The 18,392-nt window shown below is 37.9% G+C and overlaps 3 protein-coding genes across 10 annotated transcripts in view; all 3 read right to left on the bottom strand.

Moving 5' to 3' along the window:
• LOC139952562 (uncharacterized) overlaps positions 1-847 on the bottom strand; it is a 30,447-nt gene extending 29,600 nt beyond the window's left edge. For 2 of the 6 annotated variants that reach the window (XM_071951737.1, XM_071951739.1), the window contains exon 1: positions 534-847. Coding sequence is in view for 2 of the 6 variants with exons in the window: in XM_071951739.1 (XP_071807840.1) it covers positions 534-558 (25 nt within the window). In the remaining 4 variants the exon portion in view is untranslated. Of the gene's footprint in view, positions 1-138; positions 293-533 lie in introns of those variants that run through there. The other 4 variants (XM_071951735.1, XM_071951734.1, XM_071951736.1 and 1 more) reach the window with 4 other exon arrangements.
• A 441-nt stretch (positions 848-1,288) lies between these two features.
• LOC139952457 (UDP-glucose 4-epimerase-like) lies at positions 1,289-12,878 on the bottom strand. Of its 3 annotated transcripts, none has more exons than XM_071951590.1 (10): positions 12,734-12,878; positions 10,155-10,381; positions 9,400-9,521; positions 8,564-8,677; positions 8,240-8,419; positions 7,857-7,910; positions 6,204-6,384; positions 5,609-5,772; positions 4,870-4,984; positions 1,289-4,274 (listed from the first exon to the last, which is right to left on the bottom strand). In XM_071951590.1, the coding sequence occupies exons 2-10, from the start codon at positions 10,282-10,284 to the stop codon at positions 4,222-4,224; spliced, it is 1,113 nt and encodes a 370-aa protein (XP_071807691.1). In that variant the 5' UTR covers positions 10,285-10,381; positions 12,734-12,878; the 3' UTR covers positions 1,289-4,221. The 3 variants fall into 3 exon arrangements, with proteins under 3 accessions (XP_071807691.1, XP_071807692.1, XP_071807693.1); XM_071951591.1 differs by having other exon boundaries at positions 12,730-12,810; XM_071951592.1 differs by lacking the exon at positions 7,857-7,910.
• A 314-nt stretch (positions 12,879-13,192) lies between these two features.
• LOC139952391 (uncharacterized) lies at positions 13,193-16,728 on the bottom strand. Its single transcript, XM_071951507.1, has 4 exons — positions 16,573-16,728; positions 15,190-15,326; positions 14,600-14,668; positions 13,193-14,243 (listed from the first exon to the last, which is right to left on the bottom strand). Exons 2-4 carry the CDS (start codon positions 15,272-15,274, stop codon positions 13,912-13,914), a joined length of 486 nt encoding a protein of 161 aa, XP_071807608.1. The 5' UTR covers positions 15,275-15,326; positions 16,573-16,728; the 3' UTR covers positions 13,193-13,911.
• Positions 16,729-18,392: the final 1,664 nt, after the last annotated feature.

Genomic DNA, 18,392 nt, shown 5'->3' with positions numbered 1-18,392 from the left:
CTCAACTACTTTAGGCATAACTCTGGACTCCAACTTTGCGCCCCCAACTGGCTCAAAAAGGGAGAACATTACACAGGTAAACTAAAATTCAATCTTCACTGAAATTTCATCGAGTAAAGTCACTGCAATTATACTTACAAGACTTCCTAAGAAGCATTAACTCTGAGGGGATACGTTGACGAATCAATACATCATTATCAGAGGCACACGATGATCGTTTAGTGTTTAAATCCATAATATTGAGTCGCAAAATATCCAACTTTATCGTCTCTTTGACACCAGCAGCACTGTGGTTCACCCGGAAGAGCTATCAGCCGGTCTAGAACAGTCCATATTTTAATAGGTGTCTTTTGATAAAACTGCTTCAGAAAATTCACTAATTTTGGACAAGATGAAATATTTTCCATACATATCTGACACCATTTCATTATTTGTAACAAGAAATTGAATGTTTTCTGGAGATTTGAAAATTTAATTGTGTTAAAATAATCTAAACAAACCAATAAATTGTTGTGACATTGTTTTGGTCTTACCTTGTTTATGAATGGTACTGGCCATCAGACATGTTGCTTTCCAATGGCATGGACAGACAGCGCAGAGAGAGGTCGCGAATCGAGGGAAGTGACTCACTTATAAACGTAATGTTTAGCACTGTCTCTTCGTTCACCACACCTTGCATCAAAGAAAAGCACAAAATAGAAGAACCCTAACATGAACTTGCACTCTAAATGTAGTAGATTTCAGTTAATAATCGTGGAATTCCGCAAGTAACAACCGCGAATCTGCAGTACAAGTTCAGCCAGCACGGATACCTACACGTTGCATATATTATCACAGTAGTAGGTACGCTGTAATGGTGGATCGTGGCTCCCTCGACCTTGACATGAAAACGGCCTGTGATTGGTCAATGCCTTACACGCTCCATTGCTCAATGCGAACAGCATGCTAATAATTCCCTCTCTTTAGTTTTAGATTGGGTAAACAAAAGGGCATTTTTATCAAATTTTGGTAAAAATTAAAAAATCACAAGGGGTAGGTCCAGCATATTTATTAAACTTGGGTCCAAAATTGAAAAGAAAAGACAAAAAATCACAAGTGGCAAGCCCAGACTTTGTGTCCAATCTGGGTCCAAACTTTAAAAAATCATGAAAAAATCACAAGGGGTAATTTCAGCAGTTTCATCCTGTTTTGTCAAACTTGAGGGGGGGGGGGGGTAAAAAAACAAGTTGTGTATTATATTTTTTCAAAACTAGAAATAAAAACCACACACTGGGTTTTGTACTAATTTTATATATTTTTTTATTCCTACCAAGTGAAAAAATAAATGCAAACTTTCACAAATCGATTGAATGAACAATGGTATATAATTTTATAATTATACATGATTGCAAAAATCAACAAACTAGTCAGATTCAGTGTTCATATTTTGTGTGCTCAACACATAATCGAACCTGTGGAAATGAATCCATTGTGCGAGTAGGGAGAAAATAGTGAAACATGTACAACTCACATTATAATTGTCATCAATTTGGGCTGTTGCAGTTTCTTTTAAGTTTTTCGTAATTTTTGTTTTTAATATGACAATTTTTCACAGAAAAATTATTCAGTATTAACTTGATAATCAGTAAGCTTTCAGACTGAACATAAACAAGGTTTTATCCTTACCAATTATGCAAAATACCTTTAAGCATTTAATTTGTACAATCTAAGATTAGGGTAATTCACTCTATTGATCTGTCCTTTACCCTACATGAATACACACCCAGTAAGACCCCTAATCCAAGCAAGTAACTGGGCACTGTACCCCTTAACAAATTGAAATCTGTTGTACACAGCTAGTATGGCTGCAGATTCCTGAATGTTTTTAAAAGGAGTACAGCACACAATAAACTGGGTCACCTAAAACCCCACACTCCCATCATCTAAAGCCAGCACCATTCTAGCATTTTATTCACAAATAGCTTTTTTTAAATACAGGTCCATTCTATACATTTTTTCTACATGCAAATTAAGTTCATAGTTACACAATACATAATACTGTTCTCTACTGTATAATTAGTCTTGGATCAAGACTGTCCTGTTATTATATCTCATAGACCACTATCACAAGGAGAGACTATCTGTATTACTCAAAAAGGAAGACATTCTCATAGTATAAACATGTTTGTGTCACATTCCCTGTCTCCCCATTGACATCTTTGGTAGAACTATTAACTCTATAATAAAGGGGCTCAGACTATCAACCTTCTTGACTTGATTTGGGCCAAATTTTTCAAAAACCTGCTTAAGCACAAAATAACTAAGACCAGCTAACCAAAAAAAGGTTACCAGCCAAAATACAAGGTCACATGCTTGTGACTGGTATCGTCTGCTTTAATCTGCTCTATTAAATTGAGCCCAGGTTTGACAATCCTGACGCTGTCTTTTGTGCATATTAAACAACAAGGCCCATGGAAACAGAAGGCACCATACCAAGACATACAAAATCTTGTTAATGATATGATAACCGTTCCCCATATAAATCTGTAAAGTTATAAATATATATAATAAAACACTATTTAGAGACAATTTACAAACTTTAGTAAATGATAGCATCAAGGATAGAGAACAATAGTTTGGTTAAAAAAGCGAGAGGTTGGGGAGCAAAACTACACCCCTGGCAGTAATAGGTCTATGAAGCCACCTGTCCTGTCACCCACCCTGGTCTAAATAATCAACATTTCTTTTTCGATGCTCTGCCAAATCCATGACTTCAATTCAACAAATCAATTCATTTTATTTTATTTTAGTGCACTTTAACACAGCTGCATCAGGATCCACCAACATTGCTATAAACTGGCCCGATTAACAAATAATCACGTTAACTGAATATTCACACAATTCAACATTTGTTCAAACTTAACTGCTGAAAGACAGGGAAGGAATTAAGTTTGTCACACAATGACACAATAAGGCACATCACATATTAAGGTAAGAATTTTAGATTGCTCAACTTCAACTCTTAGTTAAGACGTCATTAATACCCTCGGAATCATTTAGGAATCCTAGAGCGTAATTCCTTGAGTGCCCAGACGAAAGGCGTAAGGCTCTACGTCAATGACGTCCTTCTTGCAGGCAAAGAGTACAGAAGGTTGTTTTCCCAAAAAGTGTTTTCCCATCCTAAAGCAGACTTTACCTATTCTATCATAACTTGTACATTTTTATAACACCATTTAAACTTTCACGCTTAGATTTCTCTAAACACAATTTTGCACATTGATTGCTAATGCCCTTTTTCCAGTAAACCTTTATAGTTATGTCCTTCTCCTGGGCACACAATAATTTATGTAAATCTAACAAAGTAAGAAACTAAAAACAAACAAAACAAGAATGCTGCTCATAACAAACTAGGGTCTGAACTCTGAATAGATTTGTATTGCTCTACCAATGAGAGCACGATTTCAGATAATACTTGTATATAATTTGATTGTTTTACATGGCCCAAAGTCAAGTGTGATTTCATATTATACAATCTGTTTGCATGACCCTCAAGGTAAGCAGGGTTTTAGATATTTTAGATACTTTTGCAGATACCGGCGCTCTTCATTTAAAGTCATTATTAATTTGATATTAATTTTGGTTTTACCCTTACACCGATGTGTGTTTATACTGTACACCCATTACTTTCCTGAGTTCTGTGAACAAAAATCAGAAGCATATAACTCAGGTGGAATTGAACCCACAACCTTTGAAATTCTAGAACAGTGTCATACCAACTGAGTTTATACAAACTTTCCACAAGATAAGTTATTGAAGTTATGAATTCTGAGACCCAATTATGTAGCACCTTAAGGGTTTATAAAAGCCAAGTGCAACAGCAGATACAATTTGTAATTGTAACCCTAATGAACCACCTCCATGCATGTGTAGCAAATTTTACCCGATAAGAAAGCCAAAATGTGTCTGACGTCAAAAAACGGCTAGGCACAAGGTTTATCTCACAGCTTAATCTCTAAAATACTAAAATGAACTCAAAGATCTCCAAGGTCTCTAAATAACATACAAGACTCTCTTTAATACTGAATATAAAAAGAGAATTAGCACACTGAGCATACTAAACTATTTTGAAACCATTTTTTAAATTTCTGTTGGGACAAAATCCGGAATGTTCTTACATGACTATACGTGAAGGTAAAACAGTTGTCATGGAAACAATGACATCATCTCAGCAGTGACCAATCATCAAGAAGAATAACCATTGGGATTGTTGGACTGCCAACGCCACTGGTCCTCACCTGTAGCACAAACAAATGAGAAAATGGGTTACCAGCCAGGATCAATGTGTAGTCATTTAATCATTGGGTATTTCTGGTAATGAAACAAAGGATGCCTTTATTTGTATGGACTGTAAAGGGAGTAATCCAGCAACAGCCCCAGGAGTAGGTGGCAACAGACCCTGGAAAAAATAGTTGGTTGTAGCTAACACCTTGAAGTGGCCTTTGTGCCTTGTGGGTTTGGTGACTAGCATAAAAACGTATTTAAAAAATAAGTGAACGTATTCACTGTAGCTCGGTAGCCTGAAAAAACCTGTAAGGGTGCTTACTATGTGACCCAGAAACACACGGGTTAACCCCTACTCTTCCCAATACGTGGTATGGGTTCTGTGGGACCTACAGACCAATGCTCCATCCAAAGGACAAAGCAATCATGGACAAACAAGCCACGACTGGGATTCAAACCCACACTCTTCAGATCAGGATCACCAGAACTTGAGACCGGTGCTCTTAATTGCTCGGCTTGGACACTAACGCATTCTTGTAATTGAGCTTGCTGTGCATCTAGCTGGTTTGACAGTTTAAACAAGTTTGTGGTGTCTCGTCATGCACTTACAGATTTTGTCCATGTTTCTGACAGCTTTCCATCCCAGTTCCTTCTCTGCCTTGGTAGGGTCAGAGTAACAAGCCCCTACATCACCTCCTCGTCGATCAACGACCTTGTACTTGATCTAAGACAGAGGGGTAAGATAAGACACAAGTAAACAATCCTGAACAATGGCTAGTGGTCTACTACATGGCTCAATTTCACTGAGCTGCTAAAGCAGAAAGTGTGCTCAATAACTTTCTGCTTAGCACGAATGAGCAGGGAAGCAGCTATAGATGGTACATTGAAAGTCTGTGATTTTTTTATTTTTCTAATTCCACAGGCAGTTTATGCGGGTGGGATTCGAACCCGAGACCTTTGCATTGTTAGAGTAGTTGTCTTACCACTAGACCACAGAGCTAGACCACAGAGCTAGCCCCATGGCTAGAGGCTGTCTGAATCCTATAAGCCTTTTTGACATATGGCGGACACAATACTACAACACTACAAGGTTTGGGTAAATCAAAACCAAACAGTACATTCCTATCACTTCCGCCATACCTCAAAAAGGCTTATGTGCAAGCAGCAGGTACTGCAACGGCTTGAAAGAAGTTAGTTTTGCATCGGGGATAAAGAATACAATTTGTTTTTTACCCAAGCCAGAGCCGTAGCCCAAGCTGTGACTTGAAAAAGACTCCTATTCTTCAATGTTATGGCTGCAGCCATTAGAGATAGCCACAGAGGAAGACTCTCTACTCAGTCAACTCACCTCTTTCCCAGATGCCTTCTCAAGAGCCTTTACAATGTCCAGTACTGAATAGCCGATTCCAGATCCAAGGTTGTAAATCTTGAGACCACATTCTTGATTGAGTTTCTTCAGTGCTGCAATATGCCCAAGAGCAAGGTCCACTACATGGATGTAGTCTCGTACTCCTGGAAAAAAAACGGGGAAAAAACACAGCATTATAAGGAATTATTAGAATTGTTAAAATATCAATGTTAATTGTTACCATGCAAGAGAATGGAATGCCGAATAAAACTTTCCTTTGTGATTTAAACCGGGGTCCTAGGGGTGGAAGGTGAGCGAAGATATCACTACACCAACCTGACCATCCAAAGCAACCAACCAGGGCCCAATTTCATAAAGCTGTTACCAAAAAAATACTGCTTAGCAAATTTCTTTGCTGAGCAGCAAATTTCTTTGCTGAGCAAAACATATTTGAGGCACCAGTTGCAACAATGTATATGTTATGGAGTTCCGGCTGGTAGCCAGTTTCTCTAAAAGCAAGATTTGTGCTCGGTAAGTTTTTATTTCATCAGGCTTTATGGAATAGGGCCCCTGGCCTTAGAGCAAAGCTGCTTACCTGTTCCATCAGGAGTATCGTAGTCACCTCCGAAAACCTTTAGTTCATCTCTCTTACCGACAGCAACTTGGGCGACGTATGGCATGAGATTGTTAGGGGTTCCCGTTGGATCCTCGCCTATCATTCCCGATTCATGGGCACCAACCGGGTTGAAATAACGCAAAATTACTATATTCCAGTCCTGAGAAGAGCCAAGTAAGGTTAGAGTCAACGGTCATTTATCCATTTAAAAATGCATTGGATTTCTGTTTAATCATTGCCATACACCAGGCCTGCATACTTCGTTTTCTTAAAAAGGAGAAAATGCCTTAGTGCCCTTGCCCTTTCAAAACAAAGCATACATGCCTAAAAACTTCCTATACTCTCTGAGAATTCAATATCTTCCACATAGTTTGGAATGGTACACATGCACTATGCCAACCTGTAACATGATACAAACAAATGAAAACATGAACTACTCAGACTATTCTGATGCTTCATAACCACGAACCAATTAGTGCAAACATATCACCTACATGTCCATGTAGACCAAAATTCCATGGCACTGCTTACCGGAGAATTCTGCGTTTATAACCCGCTAAATTCAGGGCTTTAAGCCCGGTTCATACTTCCTGCAAATGCAAATGCAATACAAATTTTGATGTCACTAACTCGCAACGAATAATTCCCATCAAGTAAGTTGTGCTCAACTCCCGCCAAACATTTGCTGCGTAAATACCTGTGACTTCAAAATTTGTATCACATTCGCAGGAATATCATCCCAGGGGCTTTAAATAAACGTAGATCTCTGTTGTAAGCCGTCCAATAGAGTCAGGCCCCGACCACCCAATGACAACACCAAACCTGTTGCCTATGGCTTCCCACAGAATTGAAACAATACATGGACTTAACACACACTTATCCGCCCTCAACTATTCACTGAATTTGATTTTTCTTTTTGCACTTCTTCAGACCATGGCCAAAGAAACTCAACTGAGAAGACAAGTTTTTAAAATACGACTGCGGGAGTCTGCTAGCACACATTGTCCCAGATTTGTTCAACCAATGACCAGTCCGCTAGCTGGTCAGACTTCTTAGCATTTGGACAACTTGTTATGACTCAACAAATGTTTATCTGTCAGTGATTGCAAAAAATAACTTTGAATAAAATTATATATTTTTATTCCCCCCCTCTCTAAATATCTGATACCTGCGCCAAATTTTATAAAGCCTGTCAGCAAAACAGTACAGAAAAATCTTGCTTAGCAAAAACAGGGGACCAGCAGAAACTCCATTTAATTGACATTGTTACGGCTGCCCCATTCATTGTTTTGCTCAGCAAAGGAATTTGCAAAAAAATAGTTAATGGCCTGACATTTCGACCCTAGCAGAGTCTTTCTCAAAGGTTCGAGAAAGACTCTGCTAGGGTTCAAATGTCAGGCAAGTACATGTAACTATTTTTTTGCATTTATACCATAGGTCCATTTGGTTGGTAAGTTGTTTGCAACAGCTAATTTTATTTTCTCAACGAAATTTGCTTAGCAGTATTTTCTGCTTCACAGTATTACGAAGATGGCCTAGAGGGTGAAGGCAATGTGAACCACAGTGGATTATGGGCTTAGTTTGATGGTGGTGCTACCAAGTTCAAATCCCATCCATTACAACCTGTCATACCATAACTGTACTATTATCTTGTTTCCATGTTCGCTCACAGCAACGTCTTAAATGCTAAAACGACAAAGGGACGTAAAATGTGAATCTTTAATGAAGACACTGGTCTTTCGGTTTTGTACTACAAAATCCTATTTTTTAAATAAAGACATCAAACTTCTTTCTGGTTAGAGGGAACGTATACCTTTTGATGTTGAAGCTGTTGGATTGCTTTAAACCTATATAAATGTAGATTATACAATAAAACTAAGTGGATTGGGTTTTTCAGTCACTGCACAGGGTTTTCCCTGAACTGAAATGTTTTCATTGTCTTCTCACCTTGTCCAGATGCTGAACAGGCTTTGACAAGAATTGTCATAGATGTAGATGTTCTCTTTTAGACTAACCTTTGACGAGTTACACAGATCAATCAGAATCTGCTCCATGAAAAACTTACTCCTCCCATAAGGATTGGTGATGGAGCCACCGATAGGTTGGTCTTCATCAAGAGGTAACTTCTCTGGAGTACCGTAAACCGTTGCCGAGCTCGAGTAGACAAAGTTCTTTACCTTAAATTCTTTCATGAGCTGAAATTGGAAAAAACATGAACATTATCAAGCCTGTTTCAAACTTCCTGCAAATGCGAAGCAAATTTGTCGCTCAAGTCAACTTTTCTGTGTTCAACACCAAAATGAATTAAATAACATTGGAGTAAAATTCCTCTGACTTACATTTAACAAGTTGAGCGTTCCACCAACATTAACTCTATAGTAATCTAGAGGTTGTTCAACAGACTCTCCAACAGCCTTCAATGCAGCAAAATGGATGACTGACTCTATCTGGTGCTGATGGGCCAAAAATAAACATAGAAATATTAATATTAGTGGATTCTTATATAACACTCATATCAATCACTCACTGATGCTCAAGGCGCTTCATCCATCAGTATTTCCTTCAAGGTATGTGGGACAACGTTTAAATTATGAGACCTACTCATTTTACATAGCACCATGCAATGTTTTACAAGGTGCTACAGCGCATTCAGCAGCCACTGCCAGGAACACTGGGGGGAACCCCTTCTCTAAGCGATAAGTGTTACTGGGATCATTTATGTTCGTTACACATCAATGGGACCAAGACCTTTACGTCTCATCCGAAGGACAGGGCATCGACGTTAAGTGTCTAACTTAAGGGCACAGGTGTCACGACTGGGACTCAGAAACACCAAAGTTCGAGTCCAGTGTTCTTAACCGCTAGACCATGACACGCCACAACAATAGCCGAGTCTTTAATCTCTGTGAGGGTCATTTTGCTTCTTTCAACAAAATCAGAAGGTGCAAGGAGATCAATCAACAAATCAGCTACAAAGTCCAGAATTGTGACTATCCTTCAAGAAGACGTTTCTGAGGTCTTCATCGTCCAACAGATCAATCTGATATACCAGTATTTCCTTCTCTCCACCCAAGATTTGACTTACCTTCAAGAAGACATTTCTAAGGTCTTCAACATCCAACAGATCAATCTGATATACCAGTATTTCCTTCTCTCCACCCAAGATTTGACTTACCTTCAAGAAGACATTTCTAAGGTCTTCAACGTCCAACAGATCAATCTGATATACCAGTATTTTCTTCTCTCCACCCAGGATTTGCTGGACTCTATGCAGGCTCTCAGGTAGACAGTTTTTTCCTGTCGACGAAATCACACAAGAAATAAAGAGTTAATAGATGTAAATTTACATGGGGGATGAAGGATATTAATTTTGATTTTACCCTAACATCGATGTGTGTTAGCCCTACTCAGTACTTTCCACAGTTCTGTGAAGAAAAAAAATACGAACTGCCTCTAGCTACTGGGCAATCTCGGTTGTCTAATTGGTAAGACACTGCTCTAGAATTGCAAGGGCTTTGGGTTTGAATCCCACTTGAGTAATATACCTGTGATTTTTGTTCACAGAACTCGGAAAAGTACTGTCTGAGCATACAGTGCTAACAATCTACATTGTAAGGGTAAAACCAAAATTAATAAACAAATAAAGACCTAAAGGTTTTCCCAATAAAATTACATCTTCAGTTCTTCAAATCGAACAAAAATCTCCCTAGTTGTCTGAAAGTTCACTGCAGTCCTTGAGTTTCATCTTTAGAGGGAGCAAGTGCAGTTTCATTTTGCAAAGGGGACTTCCATCAGCCTTTCTGAGGTATAGTGTAACCTTATGAGTGCACTGTTTAGTGTAAACAATGAAGTGAAAGTTACCGCTCTATTCAATTTGTCTTTGTTTAAACCCAAACCATTTAATGCCAAATGAAGTGAATCAAACTTTACCTTTGGCTGCATTTGAGAAGTTGTCAACAACGATGATGTTATAGTCCTCTTTCAACATTTCTAGAACAGTATGACTTCCGATGTATCCTGCACCCCCAGTTATCAAGACACACTTGGCGGTATCATCCATCTTAAAGTGTTCTCTATCCTCAATATAGTTGCACTGACTGACACAATCTACTTGTTGTATTTAGTAAAGACTGTTCGTGCCAAATCTTCCAGGCTTTCTGAAATAAAAGAAATAAATAAATCTATTTAAGGAAGAAGTTATTACAAGTCTTTGGTATAGTTTTTATTAAAGACAAAACAAAATACATTAATACATTATACTATAATTCTTTTACTTGTTGTCACGTGTAGTGATTTACATGCACAAACCCACATGTACATTCAACAAAGTTAAACACTTACACAAAAAATTATTCTTGCTGGTACACATGTAATCTGAAATTACTCAAACAGGCAAGTCCTGGAGGCTATTTGGTTTAAAACAAAAATTACAAATTGTTTGACCACTGAAGTGTGAAAAACACATTTTGTATAAATACACGATAAAACAAGCCCTGGTTCAAAGGCCATCTTTTAAAAAAACTCTACTATAACAGTGAATATATTGTTTTACAGTCCAATAGAGTAATACAAAATATCTGTACCTGCAATATCTGATCCTACCATAAAATTATACTACCCTCCTGTAGCATTCAGAAATGATCGTTCTTTGTGTTAGTTCATGCATCAAGCATTCAACATGATCTAGCTATGAGCTGGTATGGTTATGGGTTATGTGTCAACTAGACATAAGTACACAGGCCTGTTTGCTTCGTTTTTGAAAGGGCAAGGGCACCAATGCAGTTTCTTCTTGGGACATGGCCCCCTAGAAGGAAAGTGTCAATTGCTACTGGAGCATTTGAAGTGCACCAAAGGCAATGACCAGGGGGCATGAAGCAATCGCCTTTGTTGCCTCTGTGATCTACCAGGCCCGTGTAGTGTTTCCACCCGAACAACCTCAGCCATAGTTTTATAGCTCCATGGTGGTTATACTGGTGCCTGAAATACCTGCATCTATCTTTTTTCATTTTTTTTTAATTTCCTGCATTTTTTTTTAATTTCCTGCCTGAATAAAATGCACTAAATGTATTTAAATAAATTTAATAAAAAAGTGTTTAGCCCTTTGCTCGCTTCCTCTTTTGAAGCCATTGGACACTTTCGCCCTTCGGAACAGAAAAAAAAAGTTCACAGATTTACAAATAACTTACAGGGTTTACAGAAGGTAATGGTGAAAGACTTCTCTTGAAATATTATTCCATGAAATGCTTTACTTTTTGAAAAAACATTAAAACAATATCAATTCTGTAAAAAGGAAAAAAATACAGAGGCATAAAGAAGCCATGTGCCTTATATCATTTTTCTAATATTTTTGAATATTTTTTTTTTTTTAACCCTCATATCAATATTAATTATTAATATTAAAATTTAAACATCAGCTTGTTGATTCAATTATCACTGTTTATTTATACGCTTTATTATAAATCTTAATAAAAAAATATATAAACAAAAAATTAAAAATCAGATTTGAAAGCCAGTAATTATTCACACTTTTTATTATTATTTTAATTTCTTAAATTTTTTGCAAGTTACCATGGTAATTTTTAAAATTTAATAAAAAAAATATTTTGAATAAAATGAAGACAACTGCTGGCTATAGAGTCATACACAGAGTCTCAAAGAACACTTGTAGTCACTGCAGATGTTTCTTCCATGTATGGGTTCACCGAGAAACCATACTTTCTCGTTTGCTGTGAAAACAGGAAAAACTCAAAACAAATGGGGCCAGTTGAAGTCATCGAAGATCGGTGTGTAGTGTGAACATTTCAATGTCCATCAAGTTTTAATATATGTTTGCATACTTCATATTAACAAAAGAAGATAATTAAGGCATCGGTTGATATATCCTCCTCTTACCAGTTTTCACGCTATTATGCCTTTTTCTTTGAATTGGGAAAAAAATAATGATGCCATATATCAATCAATGCCCTAATTATCTTCATTTGTTAATAATATGAAGTCTGCAAACATGACTTCAACTTCAACTTTATCTAGGGACTGTTTACATCGCGCACAGAGAGGTAAAAGATTTGCCACGATTTTAGGGACACCTCGAAAACAGGACCTCCTACCTACTACGATAATATGGCATCCTTATTTTTTCCCAATTAATTCAAAGAAAAAGGCATATTATATACCGTGAAAACTGGTAAAAGGAGGATACATTTTATTATATTATGCCCAACAATGAATTTGGTCTTTTCCATTTAACCAACCAAACGTCTTGTTAAAATTATTAATTAAAATCACAACAATACAATTAATACAATTGTTAGAATTTATTGAATGTTTTGTGTTGTTGCAAAACAAATGCACTCAATTCAATTCAATTCATTATTCATCAAATCAAGTTGAAATTGAATAGGCCTAACTAACTCAAAATCAATCTCGGACACGGGACGTACCTACGACTACATACACAAAATAGGATTTTATTTCTAAAGTTTAGCTAAAAAAATGGAACACATACTCACTCAGTGTGCGGTTGGTGGAATATGATTCGCTCAAAGATCAGGGTGAAAATTGAACAGCTGAACTGGAAAGTGTGTGTACGTGTCACGCTGGTAGACTGGCGTAGGAAGCCATTATATGGAGTCGAGGTGCCCAACTAAACATATACCGTTTACGTTGGTCGCGTTTATTTCACAGTTATTCCTCCCGCAAGGGGGCGCTGTTTCAAGCAATTTCACTTTCACTCAGCAGGTAGGGAAAAAAATGGAACAAAAAACCCGCGATCACAGATTTTAAACCAATTGTTTTATACCTACCTTTTTTAGGCATGGGTGCCGACATAAATGACTGATATTTCGGTAAATGGTGAATAAGATGGGTGTCTTAGGCTTGGTTTACGGATTCAAGAAAGGGAACGGAACATTATTACTTGGACATCATACATATTTATTTTTTTATCAAATTTACATAATTATTATTATTAATATTTACACAAGTTTTGTTCTGATGGATTACATGGTTAAAATTATTATAATTAGTTATAACACCATGCCCAATATATGTGGCATGTACGCCCCCTCCCCCTTCACTCCCGACAAAAATACAAAACTAACGCTTTTAGTAAACAAACAGCACTTGCACTGCAGACAAATAGCACGTCTTTTGTTTTCACAAGATGTTATTTATTTTAATAAAAAACCACGCAAGAGGCGTTAACCAATGTATACATCAGCATGGTTTTTTAATCCCGGTCCGTAGTTGTCATCTGTATCAGGAAAAGCGATACAGCAAAAAGTAAAACATTTTGTTCGAGTTTTTGGCAGCTCTAGAGTAGTTAAGTGTTTTGGAATTTTATTTTGTGGATAATATTGGTTTTTTTTGAACGGAAATTTTGATTAAAAAGTCGTGCAGAGTCGCTCGGCAGGCTTACCGCAAACTTGTGTATTTTGGATTGTTATTTGAGTAATGTATCGTATTGGGGCGAAGTATTGTGTTTATGACTGTGATGGATGGACCGGCTTCTAATCGGTCAATACGTCACGCGGTTTGCCTGTGACGTAACAGGATTGTGTTCATCTTGTTTATTTCAAAAGTGGACTATTGCTATTCGATAACAATGTCATTAACACTAAATAAAATCAAGTTGAAATACCGAGTATAGTATGATTTTGGGTACGACAAAAATGGTGATATAAATTCATTAGTCTTTGAGTTCCGCATCATCAGATGGCGGTGGCGCATCCCAGCCAGCCCCACCTACATAAACAGCTGAGTACGGTGGTGGCGGTATCATGACGTCATTGATGATGTCAGCATAAGGTGGCGGCTGGCAGAGTTCTGATTGGTCAAACTCATCGTCCACATCTTGTTGGTTGTCGTTCTCGCCGTCTTCAGTGCGCCTGCGTCTGGCGTTCTTTTTCTCATGTGTGGACACCATGTGGTGGATGCAGCGGAGGCAGTGCAGAAAACAGCACACGAGGACAAGGACGCCCCCACCGGCGATAAGGAGAATCACCCAAGGCTGGTTTAATGCTGAAATAGAACAAGAGGTAGGAATATTTCACGTTCATTATAATTAAACTTAGTCCAAGATGGTCCACTTTTACCCCGGTGTGTCAGGGGATTTATGTCACCCATCGGGCAAAAATGTGTACTACAAACTTCTTCTGATAGCGCCCCCCATTTGAATCTCCTCCCTACATCTGCCATGAGGGGGACGGAATCTCCGGTCTCAGAACTCCCTGGGACCAGCCCCACCGTTTAAACCAGTAAGCAGAAATGTTGTCACACAGTCGTCCTATAAAAGCATTTGTTCAAATCAATAGTTGGGTTCTCATTGTTACAATAAATAAGTATTGTTTTTATTCTAGAAATCTGGTATGATTTACCTGTTGGTCGATGTGGATTTGTTTTACCAGCGTCTCCGTGACTTGGACGTGCCCTTCTACTGTATCTTCCTGGAAGGAAATACACACATGTAAACAACATTGATATGTCTTGTGATAAATCTCTCATAGTCCTTGGCCCTTAATTGTTGTTTAAACACAGTACCGGCCCGCGAAGTCTACGCAAACGCAACACTTGTCCTTTCGCAGAAAGAGCTCTGAAGTGACCAGGCTTTCATTTCATGGATCTGCTTACTGAGTTCGGCGCATAAAATCTAATTACCTACAGAGTCCGTAAGCGCAAAATATGTTAGGTAAGCAGATCCATACTAAAGTACACTGCGCATGTGTAAGTATTCGAACTGCCTCCGGGCAAAACGACCGTGGTCATTTCGAAAGTTCTAGGTTCGAATCCCAACCGAGTAGCATGCCTATGATTAATCCGGGTCAACATAAACTGGGAAAGTACTGAGTATACAACTGTGCTAAATTGGTTTTAGGGTAAAACTAACATTTATTATGTACAATCCCTTTAACTTTTGAAAAGTGCAATTTTTGTTTCATGACATAAGAATATAATTAAAGAGACTTACGTGCATCAGTAGTTGACAAGATCACTAACAACGCAAGACAGATACTGATGAAGTTTACCAATCTTCTCTGGCTCAGAACCTCCATGATTATGGTTGACTGTTACTTTATGGTTGGTGCTGCAGATGTGATCATGGAGCTATAAAAAGTGTGATGTACTAGTTTATTTTAGTGAGACATCAAAGAGGCTCTTCACACCATAAAGGAAATAACTGATAATCACCCCGTCCACAACTTTGATTAAACAATGAGGAAGGGACAAGTCACAGGTGCACAAGTGCAGAGGCTGTTGTCAACTAACTGTGACGATTGTTGCTGTGAATGAGTCTGCAAAATAACTCATTTATTTCTAATGTGAACCAACAGTCAAGAACACTTTATTATTTCCGCATTCATCACACAACAAACAACGCTGTCGCTTTTTGAACCTTCCAATAAGCAGGAAGTGTTGTAGAGTGTATACCAAACCAGTGTATACAAACCCAAACATTGCATGCTCACTCATTCAATTGGCATAAAGCGAAACCTTGTGTATTTTTTCACTCTGTCTGTAGTGTTCTTAATCGCACAGTGTCAAAAGGCGCCCACGGACATTTCAAACACATCTGACTCGGCAGATTTGACATGAATATCTCATTTGGGGATTAGAAATCCCAACTCTATTATATAAAAAACGATTCAACGCAGGCTCATGGACTGACTCCTATGCTATTCCTTAGGGGGCTTTAGGCGTTCTCCCCTGTTTTGTGACAAACAAGGTCAGCAAACAAATTTGATCTACAGACTAGTCTATAATATGGACTACTAATCTTAAAGGAACACGTTGCCTTGGATCGGTCGAGTTGGTCTTTGAAAAGCGTTTGTAACCGTTTTTTATAAAATGCATATGGGTAGAAAGATGTTGTAAAAGTATAATACAATGATCCACATAAACATGCCTCGAAATTGCACGGTTTTCCTTTTACCTCGTAGACTAACACGGTCGGCCATTTATGGGGGTCAAATTTTTGACTCCCATAAATGGCCGACCGTGTTAGTTCGCACAGTAAAAGGAAAACCACGCAATTTCGAGGCTAACTTGTGTGAATCATTGTATTCTACTTTTAAAACATCTTTCCAACCATATGCATTTTATAAAAAAGGGTTACAAACGCGTTTTATAGACCAACTCGTCCGATCCAAGGCAACGTGTTCCTTTAAAAGATGAATCTTAGTTCTTTGTGAAAATCGAGCACAGGGCACTAAGAATTGTTTTGATAAAAAGGTAGCTTTAGTACCAACCAGAATAAGGTTACCAGTCAAACTACCACACATGCACACTCAGTGACTGGTCTCCTGCTCATATTTTCTGTTTTTTTTCCAGAAAGTTGTTAAGCAATACTTACTGTTAAAACGGCTTTATGAAATCGGCCCCATGTCTACAGTATTCAAGCTTGCCACTTTTGGGTGTGTCCAAAACAACATCCCTGTTCGCGCTTCCACAACACACAAAGCTATGGACTACTGCTGATGATTTACATTTCGTGCCTATTTTTCCAAATAATGGATAGCTGCCAATACTTCTAGGTCATATCCTAAAAATTAAATCGAGCTAACAGAGTGGGGTAGGTTTTGTGGTCTTGAAAACCCATACCAATTATGATGGGAGGTAATAAAATGGGAGTCATGGGACGGGAAATAATGCTTTGAATTTCCTTCGCTACGACTAAACATTATGTGACCTACATTGCCGTGAACTCTAGTTTAAGATGGTATTTAGGCATGGGGCTATCAAACATTTAAACGAGGGAAGAATTTAAAGAAAAAAACATTTCCCAAACTAATGTTAATTACAGGCAAGTTTTCCCAGTGCTTGTCAAAACTCAATTTACAAAAGTTAGGAAAGGGCATAATGATCTTAATATGAACCTGTTGGTTTCTGTGCAAGGAAATGTAGTTTCCGCTCGATACCTCCAATCAACCCTGACATGTCACCATGTTATCATTCGACTATTTTACATCTATACATAACTAAGATAGATTTGAATAGTGTTAGTTCTGAAAAGTAAATAGTTGACTCAACGTTTCGATCAGTCTGCTCTGAGCGTCTTCAGGATCTGATTGTCATCATTTATCTTGAAGACGCTCAGAGCACACTGCTAGAAATGTAGGGTCGTTAAACATCGGTTCTTTTTAGTTCCACATGGTGTTACAACAAACCTCTCTGAACAGTTTTACCCACCATGCACAGTTTCAAATCCACTGCTACTCAACCGTGTTATGGTTAAACTAAAATAAAGTATTTTATTCCCGATGAAATTCGTACATCAATTAAACACAAACTCATGGCCAACAGTGCCCATCAAACATTTTTAAGAATTCATTATAAACTATAAATAAATTTGTGTTCTTTGTGTTTGCAGCGTGTTGAGATACACCAAGTTAGATACTGGTTTTTGACAGTTACAAAAGGTGTAAGGTGCCTTTAAACACACAAACATCCGGAACACACCATAATTAAAACACATGCTAATGGCCCGTGACAGAGCAGAATGGTTGTGCTAAATACGTAAACAAAGACTTGTCACCGATATATATTTGGAATTTGGAATTAAAACTTCGGTTTAAAGTTGTTGCTTGTGCTCACCGTAGTCATGGATGAGATATTAATGACATTTACAATAAATCATCAAATATTCTCATACATTCACGTACAAAATAAAAAGGGCATTTTAAAAAGAAAAAACAATGGCCACTGTTCGGTGATGCACATTTACCAAGCTTTGGTTTTCCTTTTTAAAAGAAAACACACAGTCACACAAAATAAACAAGTCTCACGAATTCCGAAACTCTACTCTGCGGTAGTATAAAGCAAGACATGTTCTCAAAAGAACATAATCTACCAAGCAAGATGGCGGCATTGCCACATTGATTACACACATGTCTTAAATCCCATACATGAATACAAAGACTATGAGCCAAATTACAAGTAATGTAAGTTGTTTGAGTGGTATTCTGGCACAAAATTTAGTAAGTAGGATTTGATGTTACACGCAAATTCTGAGGATCAAAACTTATTTTCAAAGAATCAAACCATCCATACAGTGGTGTCGGTCAGGTTCCCTGCATGTACACTCCACACTGGAGTCGCAATAAACAATACACAACGATTTAGAAGAGTTTGCGGTAACACCATGTAATAACAATCTCTAAATGAGTTGGGGTG

This window comes from Asterias amurensis, chromosome 20 (assembly GCF_032118995.1).
Source record: "Asterias amurensis chromosome 20, ASM3211899v1".
Lineage (NCBI taxonomy): Eukaryota > Metazoa > Echinodermata > Asteroidea > Forcipulatida > Asteriidae > Asterias > Asterias amurensis.
Note: the sequence above shows the minus strand (reverse complement) of the source record. Positions and strands in the feature narration are given on the sequence as shown.